We start from the raw sequence: 16,299 nt of genomic DNA, 5'->3' as shown, positions 1-16,299 counted from the left end.
ATGATTTAGAATCTTAATACTCACTGTGCACTTCAGTATAGCTATTGCCTTTAAGAAAACTTTGCAAGTGGAGCATGTAACAATATTTAGATTCTATTTATGTTAAAAATAGAATGCACACATTGAATATGAGGTCATCTGTGCTTGTTTGGTGGGACAAAGAACAGTGTCGCTAAGAAAGAAAGTACAAACGATATTATGGGGAAAAAAAAAGCTTCTTACTTTCTGCTGGCCTAATAAATGAGATTATATCCTTGGACCAGTTCTGAATAGTAATTTTCTACTTTAAGTTGCCAGATTCCATTATGAACGACTGCAGTTATTGCTCAGCCTGTTGTAACAAGCTTAAATAAGTAAGGAAAATTGTTCTGCAGAGATTCTCCAGCTCTATGGAGTGACCAGGGAGAGAGAGAAATCCCAGCTGCCTTTTCTCAGACATTTCCACGTTTTCCTTCGCAAGCAAGATCACCCCCAACCTCCTGTTAGGAGTATGTATGTCTTTCCTTCCAACTCTGATGCATTTCCACAAGCTATCAAGACTATGCGTGGAATTACTTGGATGCTGATTTATCAGCAGCTCTAATTCATTATTACTGCATTAAACAGGGTGGCTATTTAGATGAGTGTTTTCTTTGTGAAAAGATATAGCCATGTAGACATGCTGTTCTTTGTCAAAACCATTTATCTGCCTGAGGATATACCAAATCTGAAGGTGAAAGGGTATGTCCTTATCTTTCCATCATTTTTTTCTGAAAAAAGTAGGCTTGCTTTCAAGCTGTATGAGGAGTCTTTGCTTCTCAGCAGCATGCAGCCTTTTTTGTTAAAATGACTGAAAGAACTCTCTGCTATCTAGCAACATGCACCAAATCTTCTGGAAGAAGATGTGAAGGTTGTATAATTCTTCACAGTAGTGTGTTATTTAGCATTATCAAGGCCTACATGAAAAATCAGGAAATTTAAACTAAATTGTACCAGATAAACCAGTTCCTTTCTTGGTCTCAAGACTGTGATTTGCTGATTTGTGGTCTTGTCTAATTTATGATTCACATAGGAAACCAAAGGGTTTTAGGAGGCTTTTTTGTTTTGTTTTGTTTTGTTCTTCCTAATTTCTAGTTGTATAATACAGGGAATTTAAGACTAGATTGAGGCTTCAAAGGAGAGTGAGCAAAAAAAGAGATATTGCCTTGTATCCTAGGTCATTAATGACAAATAGAATTAATGACTCTTCAAGAGACGGAGAAACAAAATTAAAGAAATGAACTGGAAGTAAGAATCTGTGAATCTGACTTGGATAAACAAGTTTTATGGCAGCTGTTGCTGCTTCTTGGTTATTATAGCTATTTTTTTCTTGGTCGTTACAGCTGAATTTTCTTCTGTCAGTGCAGGGGAAAAGCTTTCAGACTAATTCTCTTCATTGTTTTGACTAACCCTAAGCTTTCAGTAAGGTTGAGGTATATGCTTGATTTCATAGCCTGAAGAAAAGGTTACGATATTGTAGACTTCTGCTGTGTGCAAAGCTAAGACCATTGTTCTGACTGACCTGTACAGTAAAAAAGACTTTGAGTTACACTGACGATCTGAATATCAAATTGTTTCTGTGAACTATGATGACAGCTCTTCTCTGGGGCAAAATTGGTCAGAAAGCTCAAGAGGAATTCAGAAATAAAAGTATCAACTCTGACCTGAAGACTGAGGAATCTGGTACATTGGATTCTGTGATTTATTTTGTCCAGGAATGACTGTATGAAGCTCTTCATTTTTGATAGGGTAAATTTCTAAATCTTTAGAGGCTGTGGGTAAGACTTTCAGTGGCAGTGTTTTCACTCTGATCAGGGGTATGCTGTTGAAGCTGTTAGGACAGTCCCCACTTGCAGTGCAGTGGTTTACATTGCATGATGTTGGAGACCACACTAAGACTAAAGCAAAAAATATCAATAAAACCCTCAAAATTGAATTAAAGGCTAAAATGTTAGGCACCCTTATATAGAAGTGTCTGATTTATCAGGTTATAGAAAACTCAGTAATAAAGATATCTGAACATGTAAATTTAGGTCTGTTGCAAAAAAGGAAATATTAAAAATCTCTTGAGATAAATGCTGTGCGATAAATGGCATGAAATCAAGAATGTAATTTATGCCAGAACTGTAGAAGTGCAGAGCATGTACAGAAATCCCATTTGGGGTTTTGCTATTACTGTCAGTTCTAGATAGAAAGAAACCAGCTATTACAGATAAGCGAGTAGATAGGTAATATTTTTTTTCTTCCCTTGTGCAGAGAACTGAGCAAATAATGAAGCCACTGCTTTATCTCACAGACCCTATGCTTAAAATATTCATGCAAAACATTTTTAAAGTGAATACTGCTTCGTAGCTGTCAACTGATTTCCTGTATTTTTCTAGTGATTTTTCTCTTGAGATTTTTAGTTCTTGCTTGTTTCAGTCTAAACTAAGTGTAATTTTAGAATTTTCTGCATTCTGTTTGATCTAGCAGAAACTTTTGGAAAATGATCGTGTTGGAGGTTCTATATCATGTTGGAAAACCATGCGAGTTGTAACATAAATGAAGTTGCTATGGGATAGTAGCAAGAAAGTCTTTTTAAATTCTCTCTTATGCTGGGAGAGGGAACAATCCATGGGTGGTTGTACTGAGAGAGTTAAATAAGGAAATCAGAATGGTTCAGATGTTTTTGATAGCAAAGCAAATTCTACAGAATCTCTGTGTAATTTAAATTGGTGAAAGGTGCTCAGTGATAATAAGTCCTCTGTCATATTATTGGTTATTTTATTTGGCATTTTATTAACCTGTCTTCTCTGTCTTGCCTGCTCTGGCTGTCTTCCTTTGTTAATACCTTGAAATGAATTAGTTTGTGTGAATGAACGCAGCAAGATCCTGTCTTGAGTAGTGGAACTATCACATGCTGTAAATAAGAAAGAAGTCTAAAAGTAGTTCAAACGAATTTATGTTATAACTATCTCTTAGATTAGGGGACTTCTTGGTGTTAACCTGTCATCTTAGGTGTGGAAAATCATAGTTGTTCAAAAAGCACTTTTGACGTTGACTGGCAGATTGCTTAATATTTCATTTCTCCTTTTTCTTATAAATTAGCTGTTTCACTGGAAGTGTTAATGTATGTTTGTGTAGTATCTGTGGTGTGTCTTTCTGTGTCACCAAAAAAAGCTCCTAACTAACAACCCAAAAACAGGAGGAGGCAGAGGCTAGAAAATATTATGTCTTTGAAGCAAAGAGTAGACAGCCATTTTCTCATTTCTCAATAAGTAACTGAAATTAGACAGTTTTAGAAAGTAAAATTTTTTCATTTTAAGACATTCGTTTGAAAAAAATAAAATGGTTTGCTCGACTCTGAGTGAAGAAATTATTGAATTTCAATTGAATTGTTTGCTATACTGTGGTAATTTATATCGAATATTACTGCAGTACATGTAATTATTGTTGGGTATTTAAATTTGAACTGTTAATTATCTTTAGCTAGCAATTTCATGGAGGATAATCATATTTCCTTCAGTTGAGAGTGAACATTTTAAGTAACAGATGAGCTACAAGCCACAGGTTTTTGGCAGTAATTGCTGCTACTCCCTATTTTCAAGATAAATCTTTTAATTAACAACTGTATAGCAGTGCCTCTTTGCAATATTTCATCCTTTTATAGAAGTATCTAGAGAAGTAAGGAATAAATGTCTTAGGCAAGAAAAAAAAAGATCCCCTGTGGGGTCTATTGGCTTCTTAATTCAAACTGTAAGTATACTCGGGAATGTTTGTGTTTCAGGTTTTTACCTCTTTGACATATTTACCTCTCAGCACTCAAAGTCTGTTTGAATTCACGAGGGGCTTATGAGACAAACTCTGTAAAGCTTAGTTCTCCAGCACTACTAATAAATCAACTCCTGCTAGTCTATTTGAGATTCAGATTATGTACATCTCAAACAGATCTCGAAAAGACTTATTTTTCTTGAACTAAAAGTACAACAAGCAACAACTTTTCAGCAAACTCCGTGATGCTCCCTACCATACTGTGTTGTGTTTGGTGGAAACACTCCAAACCTCTGCTATAAAACTTTTCTGTCCACCAAAACACTCTTCAAATTGTATTTTGACTATACTTCACTTGCTGATCCACGCATTCAAGAGAGATTGATGCAACTACATGGCATGATAAATGAGAGAGCAAGTAGTTGAGCAGTATGTGATCCATTTACAAGGACAGCACTGAAGACTGATGTATGGCAAGGTAGGAGGTAAGAAGTTATTCCATTCAACATAAGACTTGATATACTCCTTTTGAGGGAATGTTGAGCTGTAAAGAAGAACTTGTCCTTGACAGGACTTATTTATACATAATTGCCTCATAAATCCCAGAGTGACAATAATTTGTACTAGAATTCGATAGTTGATGATCTAGAGCTTGTGTTTAGATGCTGTATTTATATATATTATGCATATATATTTATGTCAACAAGTGGAAGAAGGAGAACCACACTAGAACAGTGCCACACCCCAACTGCCATTCTGTCCTAGATTTAAATCCATTATCAGTTCATTAATTTCACAAAGTGTGATTGAAAAACATGGAGATCTCAGTGATGAGTAAAGAGTGAAAACCATACCTTGCAGAGATGTATGATCAAGGCTGAGACAACGTGATCTGTTGTAGCATATATGAATGCTAAGGCTGCTATGCTTAGTGCCTGAGTGATATCCCTCTTATCTTCAAAGTAATTCTGGAATCTGAGGCATTTTAAGCTTTGTCTTTATTGTGTTCTTAGAGAAAGGGGATTTGTTCAAGGTTTCAGTCATCAGAATTAGCAAAGGAGTCAGTTCACCTTTAGCGCTTTCTGTAAATAGCATAATTAACTGAATAATTAAGAAGGACTTAACTTTTTTTTTTTTTGTTGCAGATGTGACACAAGCTTTGAGACCGCTTTAGATATTTCAGGTGCTGTGAGATGTCTTGAAAGGTTCATATAAATAAAATAGCAGAAAAAAAGAACAAAACACACAGAGTTTCATGGTAATTCCTTGCAACAGTCCTGCCAAAGCAATCTAACAGAAAATACCCTGGTTACTTACCCTTCAGATAATACATGTCTTTGTTCTAACATGTCTCTGTCTCCAGTATTTCTTTTTGGTTTTCCAAATCCTTGTAAACTTTTGTATTTTGTGATGTGCTTTTCATGTTGCTTCTGCTGAACTGTATTTCTTTGTTGTTGTGGAAAGAAATTAATAAAGCTAAGCCACAGGGAAGGTGATTGACTATCCCACTTGGATAAACAGATATATATTTTGCCTGTGATAATAAGCTCAAAATGTACTCTGGGAATTGTACTCCTATAAAATCCTTTTTGAATTGAATTTCAGCATTAAAATTTATGCAGCCATTTGGTATCATACATTTTCCTTCAGGAAAGATAAACATTGCAGTCTTTGAATAGCGTGGAAGCGAAAACATTCACCAGTTGCCCCAGCTAGAATTGCAGTAGGCTGCTGTGCAATTCCAGTGAAGAATAGTACATGTTTGAATATGAAAAATAGGCAGTAATCATTGCAAGTATAAGGCATTACAGACAAAGAGAAGGATCATTTTCTCTGACAGGCCATTTGTGATGGTTGTTTTGCAGTTTCATAATTTGTTGACACTAAGATGAGTTGGGGATTTTTTTTTCCAGTTTTTAAACTGCATCGTGTCAAGAAGACATGTACTGTGTGTTTAGCAAACCATCCACTGAAACCTGAGATGCTGATGGTCCTCATTAGGTACTTTAATTTCCAGAAAACACCTACAAAAGCTATTCATTTCTCATAAATAATTTATTTGGGAGGCTTTAGATCAGATTCTTGTTCACAGATTGTCCCTTTATGCCTTTTAACTTGGTAATTGGTTTGGCCCTTACAAATGGCTTCTTAAACCCACCTACATCCCTTGAGAGAATAAGATATCAAAATGGGGTCTGCTGTGCTCCTAGATGCTGTCATTCCTTTTATTTCTTCTCTGAACCTTTTTTTCTAAAAGAGGGTGGCAGAAGCAATCTGAAAGGTTGAGTCTAACAAAGCTCTGTGTATTCCAATAATGATAATGCTGAGATGGAGCTCTTTCTGATATGCTTCAAGCACCATCATTATGTAGTTTAAAAAATATGCCTTTGTTCTTTTCTCCTCATTGAGCACTTAATTAAATATTTCCATCTGGAATTTTCATTAAGTTTATCTTAAGTTAATGCTGTTTTAAATTGAATCAGACTGATTTTCTCATTTTCCTCTTTGCCAATGTCTTCAAAGAGGGCTGGCTGATATTTTATGCAGCACCTTGCTTTATTTATGTAAGCAAAGTATTGGTTTCTTCCAGATCATAAGAAATAAACATAGTAGGAGTGTTGGTGCAGTTTAGGAACATTGTTTTGCCTCTTTGGAATCTTTCTTATGCAGAATGATATCTTTTGTTATAACATTAGACAATTTTGAAAATACGTATGTAATACAGTAGGACAACTGATGTGTGTGTTTGCATTTTCCCTGTGATGTAGTGAGCTATTGAGTCCAGTCTGTGAGGATTAAGAAGAAAAAAGAAAGCTTCTCAAGTACTTTCTGCTGATTGACCAGTTCTTGAGTGCAAATATCACTAACAGTCCTAGATTTCTTGAAGGGTAAATTGTTTAATGCTTTTCGACTGATTACATCTTCAAAATGTAGCTGTCAAGCAAAGAAGTGGCCTGCATGGACTACACAGCAGTTGAGTTGTTTAAGAGTCATAAAATGGTTTAGGTTGAAAGGGACATTAAAGATCGTCGTGTTCCAACCTCACTGCCATGGGTAGGGACGCCCATGTAGTTCATTAATCTCAAACAGTGCTGAAATCAGCATATCAGGTTCTGCAGCTGAACTGCATCTCTCTCACGCACACACACACACACACACACACACACAAAGTATTTGGCTTTTCTAGATATTTTTCCCATCTGGTGACCCAGAAATGTTTGGATCTTAGATTGAAACCTGCCAAATTAAGTTACGTTTCCTTTAAATGATGTTCACTGACATGGATATCTTCAACATTAATACATTTCCCTTTTTCTTTCCTAAGGAAGCAGAAAAAAGAATTGCCTTTCTTAAATGGTAATTACCATTAAATTAGTTCCACGCACTCTGCAGTGTGGAAACAGGAGAAATCCTCCCAAATGTTTTGAAAACCAGTAGATAAAAGTGGAATGAGAGACCATGGCTTCAGAATATATCATTATGGTTATGATAAATAGTCCCACATCCCCAAGTATTTAGCTGTTAATTCCATGTTCTTCTCTGCTGCTGACGTTGCATTAGCACTGTGAATATAGAGTCAAGCAGCTCTTTCTGGATGTGCACGCTTCAGGGTAAGGAAAATCAATCATAATATTGTAGTGCAAAGCTGCTTTGCAATTTATTTTCATAGCTACGAGCTTGAGTATTGTTTTGTTATTTTTCCATTTTACATTAGGGTTAAGTTCCCTTGCAGGTGTGTATGTGAGACTCTTCTTATTGACTTTCAGTTTGGAGGAACAAATCCATGTGTGGCAAAATCAGGCTTTGTGTCCAGTTCAAGTATATATGCTGTGGACTTTTCATTCGTGCATTTCTTTCTGGAAACATTTTTTTAAGTATCATGAGGTTTACTTTAAAGCCTGCTTCAGTAAACCTGCCACTGCCATCTGAAATCATTTGAATGAACAGTCTTGTGTCTCATAGTCCTCTGCCTTCAGGACAATACAGTTGCAGTTCTGGAGGTTGCATTTTTGAGTGGATGGGGTAGAACAGACCTAAAGAAAGGAGGCAAAGTTCCTGAACTGAAATATTGACTTTTTTATTTTAAGTCGAATGCTTCTTGAGCTTTGTCCAATCATATAAATTGGTTTTACCCAGTACCTTTCTCTGCTGTATTACTTTTACTATGTCAGAGCCATTATGTTCAACACCCATTTTATGGAAAATGCATAGTTATGCCTAGTTAGGGCTCATATACTAACTGTATTACAGTTTGGTTATGTATTGCCATGCACATATGTCTTCCAAGATTACAAAGTAGTTATTTATAATTTAATAAATGAATAAATAACATCCATAGAGACTCCAAGTCCAGAAATCGTGAGCATGCGTGTAGCCACATTGGCTGAGAGTGTTCCTGTGTGCTGCTTCTCCTCTTCAAAACATTTGTTGCACCAAACTCTGTGCTTACAATGTGGATTACTATGGAGAAAAAGCAGTTTCCATTCAGCAGTTCCATCTGCAGCAGATGTTTTTTTATGATGCATACAGTTTTCCTGCTCAGTTTCAGAATTAGTATTTCAGTCTGATTTGTAGGCATGTTTGTATTAAAAAAAAAAAAATTGAAATTGTCTCATATCAAAAAGGAACCTTGCAGTAGAACAAATTCTTAAGGTGCTGATCTGCCCAGTTAGTTTTCTGAGAATCCCACGGTGATTAATCTTTCACCAGTGATTAACTATCAAGGAAGAGCTCGGCTTACATCTCCACTTCAAAAACGAATTAAGGATTTACCTTTAAAGAAAAAAAGTTCTGTTTTATGTCTTCCTTTAACTGGGGGCTAAGTTAGGTCACTGCATTTTGATTTCAGTGGATTGCTGTGTTATCATACTCATTTTAGTGCTTTTGCAGGCTAGCTCTGCCTTACTTGAATCATGAATTTGAAACCTCAGTTTAGAAACTGAGGTTTAGGTTGAAGAATTTAAGGAATGAGCACTTCTGAATTTAGGTGCAAAAATAAAAGATTTCTCTGCATTCCACATTACCTACAAATGTTGATGAAATTTGGCTTTTCTTTATATCAGACATATATGTCCAAGGGTACTCCAGTGTTTTTCTATTCTAATTCCATGAGAAGCTCATAAATCTTGTAAGATTTTGTTCTGATAAAAGACCTGAATGAAACGTGGATTCTGTTTTGCTTTTGGTTTGTTTAAAAAATCTGCTGCTCTGAGGACGTGTTGTAGAACCTCAGGAAAATATGTTCATTTTCAAGAGTACCACGATATAGAAATGTCAGAAGGAATGATTTCTTCCTGTCAGATAGATGGTGTGAAGGGCAAAGCAAATGTATATCACTTCCAGGGGTTGGAATGTAAGAGAGTAACACAGTCTGCAAGAAGTCTTAAATTTATTCAGTTGCTCCATCCACTTCTCTTTTAAGGTTTGCCTCCCACCATCTTCTGACAAATAATGAATCAGCAGTGGTTGTAAAAGCTGCTAGGAAACAAAACATTTGGTGCATTGTTTTGCTGATTAATTAGCATTCTGTCTGGTTCTCTATATCCAGTCTAAAGAAATGATTTATTTGCTCATTTGAAGATGAAATGCAAATCTTCAGTAATTGCATTTAAACAGCTGTGTAGTATAAACTTATAAAACAGTTCTGCTGTCAGCTAAAATAGTCCGTCCCATAGATTCATCAGCATAACAGAGTAATTACTTTATCACACTTAGCATTTGGGAACATGAGGACAAGGGCATTTAAAAAGCCTTAGCAGATCAGAAAAAAGACAAGTCTGACCCAGCACTGAGGGCAGAAACTCAGAATTTTCTACCGTGGATGCAACTTATCACTTCTTACAGAGGTGGGTAGGTGTTAGAAAGGCAAAACATATAAAAGTAGGTAGAAAAAGAATTTCAAATACTTGGATAAGTATTAATTTTGCTATCTGTGCTTTATGTGCTTATGCTCTATTTTGATGTATGATTGCTATTTCATTTCACAGAGCTACCTGTTCAGCAGCACTGATTGTCCTACAGCTGTAAAATACCTTAAAGTGTCTAATAACAAATGACCAAAAAAAACCCAATGAACAAAAAAAAGCCCACAACACCTCACTCACACTCTGGAGGGTAAACAGAAGAGACATTGAGCTCAGAAACTTGCTGTTTTCTGTAATTGCTGCCAGTTCAGCATGTTCTGTGGGAACAGGTTAATGGAACCTAAAATATCATTTAAATGTAAGACAATTGCATCCTTTTATGAATCGTTTTCAGCTTTGAACCTGAACTTTTAAGAATAGGTCTCAAATCATGAAAGGCGTATTGAAGGTTAAACATGAAAAGGCTTTTGTGACTCAAGTTATAAATCCATCTAAATGTCTAACTTAATGTACAAAGAAAATCAGGGATTCTTTACGCAGCCACTTTCTCCCCCAGAGGAAAAAGGTGAATTGCTAAAGGAGAAAAGAATCAATTGCTATTGGAAAGGTGAACTGCTAGAGGTGGCACAGTATTTGCAGATGTGTTGGATTATATGAGAGCTCAGTACATATGAGATGGCAGTGGCTTTACACTGCAGTGTTTACTTGCCTGATTGCTTGTATTGCTGCAGAGAAATGCCACTGCTGTGGAGAACAGATGTACGTCATGGATCTGCACATAATCTTTTCCCATTCAGTTCACAAAACACCGTCGTGTGGTTTTGTTTGGGTATTTTTTTTTTAATTTGTACAATGCTGGATTTTTTTAAATAAATAAATAAGTAAAAGTATCTCTTCTTCAATGCATAGGCCATGTTGTTTTAGAATAGTTGATATGATTACGTGGAATCATGGTTCATGTTCTGAATCTCCCTGTCTTTTTGCAGGTGGGGCTTATCACCTTCTCATCTTAGCTCCCGATATCCCCCTGTAGAGACCAAAGCTTTTCTGCAGTAGAAGGATCCTACTGTCAGATTTGAAAGGATAGTGTAATACAGTGTGTTCTTGGCAAATTACTATAATTCTGCATTTTTCTTTCAGTTGCATTTTCAGGCCTTGGCTTTACCACCTTCTACCTAGCTGGAAAGTTGCATTGCTTCACGGAAAATGGCCGGGGGAAGAGCTGGCGGCTCTGTGCAGCAATTCTGCCTCTCTACTGTGCCATGATGATTGCTCTGTCACGTATGTGTGATTACAAGCACCACTGGCAAGGTGAGCCTTGAAGATACCTTGTCATGTATCTACATAATTAGCTTTCCATTTCTGTTTTTTTGTTTGTTTGTTTGTTTCATTGAAATTATGTGAGTCATGATGCACGCTATTGCAGATTTCCCTTGCTCCTTGACTGTCCCTCCTGATTTCTACGTTTTGGTTTCAGTTAAGTGCAGCATTACTAAGTCCCACTGAGCTCTTTTCCATCTCATACAGAAGTCCTTATAACAGAGCAAGACATCCTGTTACGTGCTTTTTTTTTGTTGTTGTTGTTTTTTTCTGTTTTTGTGTCTGTGCAGCATCTTGTTCTACCATAGCAGCTTAATCACAATCCATTAACCTTGACATGCTCTTGAAGGAGTCTCTTGGTCTCCTGCAGAGTTCTTGCCGTGTTGCAGGGCTTGGTGCACTCGGATCAGAGAACACAAAGCTGTTAGGGTTCTTGTACTCTGTATGAGACCTGGCTGGTTTGATTTTGTTTAACGCAAATGAACAGCACTGTACAGGTTTGCTCTCTAGTTCTGGATGTGTGTTTGCATTGTGTGCTACATCTTGCCAAGAGTAAGGATTATTTATGTACTGACATGTGCTCTGAGGCAGATTATTATGCTGTATTTTATATATGATGGATGGAAACTACACCCAAGGGGTTGTGACTGTATCCAATTACAGTTGCTCATTTTTTTGTTGTTTCTGAAATTCAAGCTGGAAACTTGGGTAGCTCTTCCCAAGCTAGAAACATGCTGGCGTACAATATCCTGCAGATAATCTGTGCCCTTAGCTGGAAAAACTATGTTCTCAAGGGAGAGTCGTGTTCACCCTGTTACTTGCTACACCAGAGCTCAAGCCTCGTTTTTCGTGCCCAGTAGAGTCATACAATTCTGTTACTTTGTGATGGCTTTGTAACTGGCTTAACTGTGCTGTGGTTTGTGAAGAAGGACTGTTAATATAATGTCCAAGACATCATACCGTAGGTGAAAGGTGGAGTAGAGTATATGTACATTACAAAGCCACACAGTAGACTGAGGACATTAATATTATGAGACTTTAGGAAGTCCCTTCAGTTTGGCTAGAAAATGTAGTGTTCAGGATTTATTGTTGAAAGAGGTGAATATCAGAATATTTCATTATGAATCCTGAATGTTTTTTTAAGTTTCTTGATCTCCATTTAGAGATTCTTGTATGGAAAAAAAAAGTAAAGATAACTTCTGAAACTGAAAGAATATTCTTTTTGCCTTTATGGGCAAAGGAAAAAAAGTGGAAAGTAAATCTGGGTTAAACACAAGTCAATCAAATGTCTTGTATTTACAGTTTTCCCTCTTCTCCGTCCATTCTGTGGTAACACAATTTTGTTGCTTTTCTTACCTAGATGCTTTTGTTGGAGGTATCATTGGCCTCATTTTTGCTTATATTTGCTACAGACAGCACTACCCTCCTTTGGGTAATACAGCTTGTCATAAATCTTATGTCAGCCTGCAAGATCAGAACTCGCTGAAGAAAGAAGAAAGACCTACAGCAGATAATGCTACTGGATTGCCTCTAGAGGGAATAACTGAAGGTCCAGTATGACTAAGAAATGCAAAATGAACTTTTAGTCTTCTCACATTTTCTCCAAGCTGGTCTCTTAACACAGTGTTTCTTACTGTAAACCTGATCTGTACTTTTTTCCTTTGTTTCTTTCCTTGTTATAAATGGAACATTTTATTTTTAATGCCATAGTATCAGTATACTTTTAAATTTTGATTTTCAATTCATATGGACTGCTGAATTGTCTGTTTTCAATCTGCTGCAAACAGATTTATTATTCAGGGGGAAACAGAAAGGATATTGAAAAGCAATCCCATATGGAAATTGATCAAATGAGTAATTTTAAAGATGTGGTTGAGGATACCGTAGATCTAGAAACAGATTTTCTTAAGTACTTACTATCTCCTAGAAAGTTCTGATTGTCTTCAGAACTCACTCACTTCGATGAGTGATGAGTACACGCAACACTTTTCATCAGATGTTCACTGTTCTGGCCAGATGTTTCTTTGTGTATTTTAATAAGTTAGGGCATCATCCTTCTGTTTATCTTGTTGCCTTCTAACACAATAAACTCCTTATGCTGGGAGAACTTTGTAGTAAGCTTTGGCAAGGTCATTCTGAGCTACTAATAAGCAGCCAACAGGCATGAGTGGTTACAAGTTTGTAAGAGACAAGCCTTGTCACATTAGTAGTTCCACAGGATGATGCTGACATTTGAGAAATTCCACACTGTTAAAATTATCAGCTTGCAATAACATATATGTTCATAGGATGGATCAGAAACTTGATATTATATCATTAGCAATTTTTTGAAAGTGCTTGCAGTAATTACCATAAAAACAAAAAGAAAGTAAGGAATATTCATGACATTCAACAAGCCTAAGTCTTTAAAACAAAACAAAACAAAAAATCCTAAAAGTTTGATAATGAAGAAACATAATGGCTTTGTGATTCTCAGTGTACCATGTTCATTTGTGTGTAGTGACTCACTGCAGCGTTGACGACCTGAAGAAATGCAGAGATTTTCATTTGTGACTTTGGGTGCACGACCATGAATGCTTTTGGTGGTTTCCAGCACTGTAACATATCCAGAGGAATGCTGGCAATGGTGTTCCACTTGAACCATTCCACATTCCCAGCTCATCGTGCTCTTGTGCATGGTATTTGCAAAGGTTTGCTTGGTATCTGAACTGCAACTCACTTAACTCAGAACGGTGTTGGTACAGAGGACGTGACCAAACAACCTTAGTTAATTTATTATCATTAGGATCCAGTTTTGTTACATATGCACTATGCAGTATACATCACATTCCTGTGAAATGATATAGCTTTTGATGGCAGATGGTCAGATTCCAGAATGTCTTTTTGTGGATATCCTGTGAAAATAGAGGTAGATATTCTAGACCATGTCTTAGCAGTTGAAAATTTCTTAGCAGGGGCTGCTAGTCAAAGCAATCCGAGATAGTGTTGACCAACATTCATTTTTACGGTGCTTTAGACTGGAGGAGACTGCTGCCATTATTATAATTTATGTGTTCCTGTTGGAATATGTATTGGCCTTGTAGGCATTTTGTGATTCAGACAGCTCAGTGTCTTTATGTAACACTTGTCACTTACTTTTTTGTCCAAGGTTATCTTTGTAGGAGTTTCTTTTTTTGTGAAGAGTTACTTCCTGGTGGGCAACACTTAAATTTTTATGGTAAACAAGTAAATTAGATCCCCTTTTAAAAATTGTAATAATTGTGTTCAAGATATTACAGTGATACTGTATATAAACATATATGATATTTGGAAATCATTGTAAATAGGGAGTGATGTGAAGGAACAAATTCTAATAGACGTAAAGCCAGTGGGATTCTGTAGAAATAAGGCCTGATCTACTTGTAAAAGTGATACTGGTTTGACTGTATAGTCAAACACAGTGTTAGAGGCAGGATGTTTTACTGACAGTTAAAGTATTCTGAGCTCTAGAGTACAGGCCAAACCTAACTGTCTTTCTGGTGTACATGTGCTGGGTCACGAAGCCAGGAAAAGTGAAGAAGAATTGTGCTGGCATTGTGTGCTGACATTGTGTGATTTGACAGAACAGTTCTGCGGTGTAATCAGGATTTTCCTGTAGAAATCCACAAAGTTTAGCGAAAGTTTAATCTTCCTATAAAGTTTTTAAACCATCCTATCGAATTCTGTAGCAGAGATACCATTTTCTATAACTGTATGGGGTGATCAAAAGAAAGCCCTACAACAAGGCTGTTGTCTTTACCTTGTATAGGGCTTTGCCATTAGCTTTTTCTTTCAGCAGGAACCTTAGTCTTCCAGGTTATATGCAAATATTAAAAAAAATAAATCTTAAAACAAAATTAGAAGTTTAATACTGATGCATAGTGCATTTTGCATGTTTTTATATAGATCTGGCTTATTCTCAAAAGTGAGTGGGGCCTCCTAACTGTGCTGTTCACATTCCCAGTCTTTTAATGGCTTTTGATACAAATAAGTGATTTTCTTTGGGTTGGGAAGTGCTTGTGCAGACCTTAAATGAGTAGTGGCTGTTGAAAGATTGGAATGTGAAATGTAATGCAGTGTTGATACTGTGTTGCAAGAGTAATTGGTGAGCTTTGCAAAGTAGGAAAGAATAACAAATTTTAATGTAATTAAATTGAAAGTCGTTGTACAGACAATGTGAAAGCTTTGATTAAAATGTAATTAAAATTATGAAAGACATGATGCAGTGAAACTTAGAGCAGGATCTGAAGATGCTGTAATTACCAGTGGAAAGTCAGCATGGGGAAGGCATTATTTGTGGATCAATGTACTTTAATCTCATGCTTTCTCAGTGTGAAGGAGATGTAATGTTGTAATGCACCAATAAAACAACACATGAATATGGGTTTGTACATGTGCGTGTTGCCATTTTTTTTCAAGTTAGTTTAATTAATAAACCACGTGGAATATTAGCGAAGGAAGCCCTACTGTAACTGTATTATTTGTGAACCAAAGCAGTTCCAAAAGTGATTACTTTTGCTAGTCTTTCTCATTTAACCAAAATATGCTACCCAGCATCCATCCAGGAAAATGCACAGTGTAAGCCTGCAAGGACAAAATTTTGAAATACTAAACCAGCTAAACTGCAGCTGGTCCCTTTTGTCACCTGTATCTCAGAAATTACTGACAATACTGTATTCAATAAAACGTGGTTAGACTGGGGAAAGACGACAAGATTTAATAGAACACAGCAGAAATATCCTGCGACCAAATGTATGAGATTGCACATCAGTCAGCAGAATGTCCCTGTACTGTATGCTTATCTCAGACTGTGTGCTGTGAATAGAACTGGAGCATAAGTGCTGATTCATTCTCAGATTTTCTTGTGTGCAACTTAATCTGGTTTCACCCTTCCTTCTTTCCTCATGCATTTAGCAGCGCTTAGATTACATTTAGCATGAAAAGAAAGCCTTTCCTTAAATGACTAAAAGTAATTTGTGGTGGATATAAATATAAGAAAGAGATGTATTTGTTTATTTTGTTAGTAATAAAATTCCACTGATTTCAGTGGGAATTTAGTGGCTCATTAATCACATCACATCGAGTAACTGACATACAGCCTTCATACCATTTCTGTTCATAATTTACATTTTTAGGATGATAGTTAATGAAATATTGTAATGTTTGACCACAGTTTTTTCTTTTGGTAACATGCTCCTCTCCTGGGTTAGAGAACTGTTGGATTGATCTGACCTGATGCAAGGGGAAATGTGTTGATTGTGGCAGCATTAGGATGATGAAAGGGAAGAGGCTTGTTTCTCTTGATATTGATGTTTAGAATCTATAAAAG

General features: G+C 36.5%; 1 protein-coding gene across 1 annotated transcript in view; it reads left to right on the top strand.

Moving 5' to 3' along the window:
- The window catches only part of PLPP4 (phospholipid phosphatase 4), a 44,202-nt gene extending 31,453 nt beyond the window's left edge, over positions 1–12,749 (top strand). Inside the window, exons 6-7 of the mRNA XM_065746417.1 lie at positions 10,773–10,943; positions 12,313–12,749. Of these exons, the coding sequence (XP_065602489.1) occupies positions 10,773–10,943; positions 12,313–12,512 (371 nt within the window). The 3' untranslated portion in view covers positions 12,513–12,749. The remainder of the gene's footprint in view (positions 1–10,772; positions 10,944–12,312) is intronic.
- The last annotated feature ends 3,550 nt before the right edge of the window (positions 12,750–16,299 follow it).

This window comes from Cyrtonyx montezumae, unplaced genomic scaffold (assembly GCF_038088225.1).
Source record: "Cyrtonyx montezumae isolate F1298 unplaced genomic scaffold, pur_monq_1.0 scaffold_4, whole genome shotgun sequence".
In the NCBI taxonomy this organism is placed as follows: domain Eukaryota; kingdom Metazoa; phylum Chordata; class Aves; order Galliformes; family Odontophoridae; genus Cyrtonyx; species Cyrtonyx montezumae.
Note: the sequence above shows the minus strand (reverse complement) of the source record. Positions and strands in the feature narration are given on the sequence as shown.